Genomic DNA, 4,337 nt, shown 5'->3' with positions numbered 1-4,337 from the left:
GTAAATAGTCAAGGAAAATGAAGTTACTGGACTATTTGGGGCTCCCAAGTGATTTTTGATAAAAGCATCATCCAAAAAAACATAGTTCTGTGCACTGCCTTGTGGCAGAATTGATATTTTCCCTGACCAGAAAGTCACAACTGACTTGTTAATCATGTGGCTGGTTTGTACCTTGGAGCAGATTTCAAAACAAAAACCTGTCCCCTTGGGGCCACGGCTGAGTCTTGTTCTGTGGGTACTTACTTCTCTTGTGGGCGGAAGTCCCCCGTAATACTGCAGTGGCACCGTGGGCTGCGCCCCAGCAGTTGTGCCGAGCCCGTCATCGATGCCCCCTTGAGCAGTTCTCCTCACAGGGGACTCCTGTTTGCTTCACATGGGCACCAGGTTTCATCCGCTCGTGTGAACACAAAGCCAGAGTCCCTGTGAACATTAGGGTTCCATGCCTTCCGTACAAAGTGCGGGGGAGGAAAGTCCCCCGGGTCTGGTCCTAACTGCCCTGTCAACCAGTGGCAGATGCTGGCTGTGTCTACCACCTGGGGCGACAGGACCAGAGGGGCTTTCTCAGGCCTGCAGCTCCACTCTGGAGCCCCATGAGAAATGGCTTCTGATTCTGTTCCTCAGTCATCCTCCTATGAACCTGCCATATGCTGTCTGCCTTCAAGGAGGTCGACTTTCTAATATGCGAACAGAGGGACCTCAAGACCAAAGACTGACGTCGGCAGATTGCGCTGGCCCCCACGTGCCCAGATGTCAGTGTCAGCACCCTCCTAACTCAGGCCACGCTGGCAACTGGACGTCCTTCCTAGCACCCTTGGACATAAGCACCCGTGGGATGGAGCTCCCTTAAGCCACGGCTCATGAGGACCACCTGGCGTCCAGCCCCCTCCCCCACCCCAAGCACAGGGCGTCATCCCCAGGTAGCGCAGAGCAGCTGGCGTTGGGACTCTCAGAAGCAAGACCACGTCTACTGTCTGAGGCAGACGGTAACAAAGCAGCATCTCCGCCAGCCTCTGCCTCAAAGGAAATCTTTATTCATCAGGTGTGGTTCACAGATATCCTTCAAAAAAAACAACAACAACAAAAAAAAACCGAACAGCTTTCTAGAAAAGCCCAGCCACCAGGAGTGGCTTTAGCTTTGCATCATGAGTCTTGTATTAAGGGAAAATCAAAGTGGTACAATTTGTTTACACTATACTTTCTAAATAAACTTTTTTTTTTTAAAGTCTGGTCTTTTCTTAAATGTTACAGCAGAATGGATATAAAATAGGCAATAAATTATAGTTTCTATTTACAAAAAAAAGCTGTAGGTGCAAACAGTTAAAGATTATAAATGTATTATTTAATCAGTTTAGTATGAAATTGTTTTCCCAGTACATGATTGTGAAAAAGACATTTAAAAAATATTCTAAGATTTTAATCTGAGTCTTACTTTCTACAAAAGGAAAACTGTGATCTCGGTTCATAAACAGCATATGCCCGTCTCCAAAACCCATTCTTAACCTCAGGCGCTCCTTCCTCCTCGGGTTCCCCTTCCTCCTCGGGTTCCCCATTCCGGGTGCTAACCCAGTAACATGGTGTCCATATAGTGAAAGGCAAAGATCCTCGCTCAGGAAGGAGATGGGATGGGAGAGCCAACATTCCCGAAGTTAGCGAGCTTTTCAAAGACTGGTCTGGTAAAGAAGTTGTGGGGACTGCTTTCAGATGTGACGGAGTTAAAACCAAGGCTGCTGCAAGTACCTCCCCCCACTTGCAGCCTCGCCTCAAAGGCTGAGCCATCTCCTTTTGGTTCTAGCGGGGAGCTGGGTGGAGATGGTGTGGTTTCTTTTGACTGAAATAAGTACATCTTCACTCCAGCCAAGCTCTGGCACAAACATGAAGAGTAACAATGGAGTTAAAAAGGCACCTTCCTGGAGCCCTGGATCCCATCCTGGCTGCTGATCCCATATAAAAATGGGATTGAGATCTATGAATACAGGCCTCCCCCTCCATTCCTATTACCTCTGTGCAATCTACCTTTGACACCTAATATCCCACCAGCTAATACTTCAGCTGAGAATACGCCACTCCTTCAAAAAAATTTCCCCCCTATTTATTCACGGACACCACAAACAATCTAAAGCAAAGCTAATATTGGTGGGTTCTTTGTCTTGGGGGGGAGGTGCCTTTCAGGGTTAGGTTCCTGCACTTGTCAGACCTCATGCTGCAAACACAGACTCGGCTTCCTACAGACCAACAACTACCCACGGCATTGACGAAGTGAGCGGATTATTAATGTCCTTTTAAAAATCCTCCTAGAGCAGTAAGGCACCAGCATGAGAAGGTGTCACGGTCTCGGCTTCCCACTCCCGCTGCTTGTCTTTTTAAGGCAGATGTAATCCCGGGGTCCACGGTAGGATTTGTGCACGCAGCAGCTGGTTTGGGTTAATGGCATCCACAAGCTCTTACGACCATGTTCCTGTATTTTTTCAAGATGACATTGGAGTTGTCATCAAAGTAAAGAACTGAGATGGCATTCAGTTTAGTTGGTGCACAGCACGGTTTGGGGACATACTCGGGATTCATAAGGTGAACCTGTTCCAAAACGGAAAGGGGGGGCGGGGAAGGGTCCTGTTAGAAATGACCACTGGTCTGGGTTCCATCCCAGTTCCCCAGGGAAGGGTCTGAGAACTCACCAAGGTCTGTACGATGGCGTGGTTGGTGGCGTTCATGTGTGCATTGAGCGGGAAGGAGCATTCTCCGTCACAGTAGTTGGCGGCATAACCCTTGGGTGCGATGATCCAGTCCTTGATTGTAAAGCAAAAGGAAGCAACAGAAGGTGAACACCCCGCAGCACCTGTGCTCTCAGCAACCCCTGGAGGAGGCAGTGCGGGTGCTGCAGGGCTTAGCAGACTGAGGCAGGGAGGCTCAGGTATCAGTCCACGTTCACATTCAGGTGTGAACCTGGTCAGTCTGACTCCGGAGCCCTTGCTCCTTCCACAGGCCCACAGGACCCGCCCCTTAAGCCTGGGATTGCATATACAGCCAGCTTTAGGTACAGATCTCCAATTAATGATAGGGTCGCATCCCCAACAGCCACTGTAAGTTGAAAATAGAAGTTGAAATGCACTCAGCACCCCCAACCTGCAGAGCACCCTGGCTGAGCAAGAATGCCACCCTCATATAAAAACCACCTTCTGTCATTCATCACCTATAACTAAATTGGCTTCCTACAAACTAGTGGTGGTTCTTGGGCATGGAGCCAAACATTGGTGCTCTTCTGGCTAGTTGGGGTGAATCTATTTATAGCCATTGGAGAAGTTAACTATTAGATAAATTTTTCCAACCCCTTTTCAAAACAGCTAAACTTTGTTTAAATACTAAAATAAATATATACCCTGTAGGGTTTGAAAGGAGGAGGTTGGAGAATATGGGCATTGAAACCGAGGGATCCCAAAGCTTGGGAACCCAGAAAGGTATCAGTGGGCGCTTGGCCCACCAGCAGGCCAGGCCTTCCTCTGTCTCATTCCAGAAGCATGAAAATTTGCGAGGGCTCCTGGGACTTCTACAGAAGGAGTCCTCTCACCCATGAAGCTCCGGGACTATGGTGATGGCTGCTGGACCTTTGCCCTCCCTGTTGTCCAGAGGACTCACCTGCCATCCCAGGTCTTGGAAGCTCACATACAGCTCATGCTTCTTGCAGGCTGTTTTTAACTCACTGCTGTTGTAATCTGTTGGAGGAGATCAGAAGATGCGCCCATTAACTCATTCATTCCTTCACTTGAAAACTGATACAGAGAGCCTGCGACAGGCCAGGCACTGCACCAGGCTTAGAATGGTGTTGCACAAGGCCACTGTAGACACACAGGGTCACTCAATGACTCCCTTGGGTTCCCACTTGTTGGCTTGAATGCTTTCCGGACTGCTCCCTTTTGTCCATTCTGGGGTCAGTCCTGGGCATACTCTTGGCTCAAATGGACACTTTAAGGCAACCTATGTATGTGGTGCACCTGGTGTATGCAGGGCCTCTAGAGAGATGTGACAAGATGCCCACTGGACTTGGAAGGCATCGTATTTTCACTAGCAGTTGACAGCCAGGCAGGATTCACTGGTTTCAAACATGTACCATCCTGAAGCTGTATGAGTCTTTGATGAGAGCTGCTGGGCCAGGAGGGTATCCTGAAGGAAGTCTTAGGGAGTGGGGCCCAACAAGGAGGCCCAGGATTGGGGGAGGGGACAGGGAGACACTGTGCAGGGGGCACGCTCTCTTGGTTTGTATTCCGTTTGCACTGACAGGATGGAGCTGGGTTGAGCTCCTACACTGCACTAACAGCATGACTCCAAAGCCAGTGCTCCCTGGT

General features: G+C 49.3%; 1 protein-coding gene across 1 annotated transcript in view; it reads right to left on the bottom strand.

The window, feature by feature from the left end:
* Nucleotides 1-1,317: 1,317 nt before the first annotated feature.
* The window catches only part of Bmp6 (bone morphogenetic protein 6), a 166,483-nt gene continuing 163,463 nt past the window's right edge, over nt 1,318-4,337 (bottom strand). Inside the window, exons 5-7 of the mRNA XM_048799764.1 lie at nt 3,631-3,707; nt 2,673-2,783; nt 1,318-2,571 (exon numbers count right to left, since the gene is read on the bottom strand). Of these exons, the coding sequence (XP_048655721.1) occupies nt 2,422-2,571; nt 2,673-2,783; nt 3,631-3,707 (338 nt within the window). The 3' untranslated portion in view covers nt 1,318-2,421. The remainder of the gene's footprint in view (nt 2,572-2,672; nt 2,784-3,630; nt 3,708-4,337) is intronic.

This window comes from Marmota marmota, unplaced genomic scaffold, assembly GCF_001458135.2.
Source record: "Marmota marmota marmota unplaced genomic scaffold, marMar, whole genome shotgun sequence".
Taxonomy (NCBI): Eukaryota; Metazoa; Chordata; class Mammalia; order Rodentia; family Sciuridae; genus Marmota; species Marmota marmota.
Note: the sequence above shows the minus strand (reverse complement) of the source record. Positions and strands in the feature narration are given on the sequence as shown.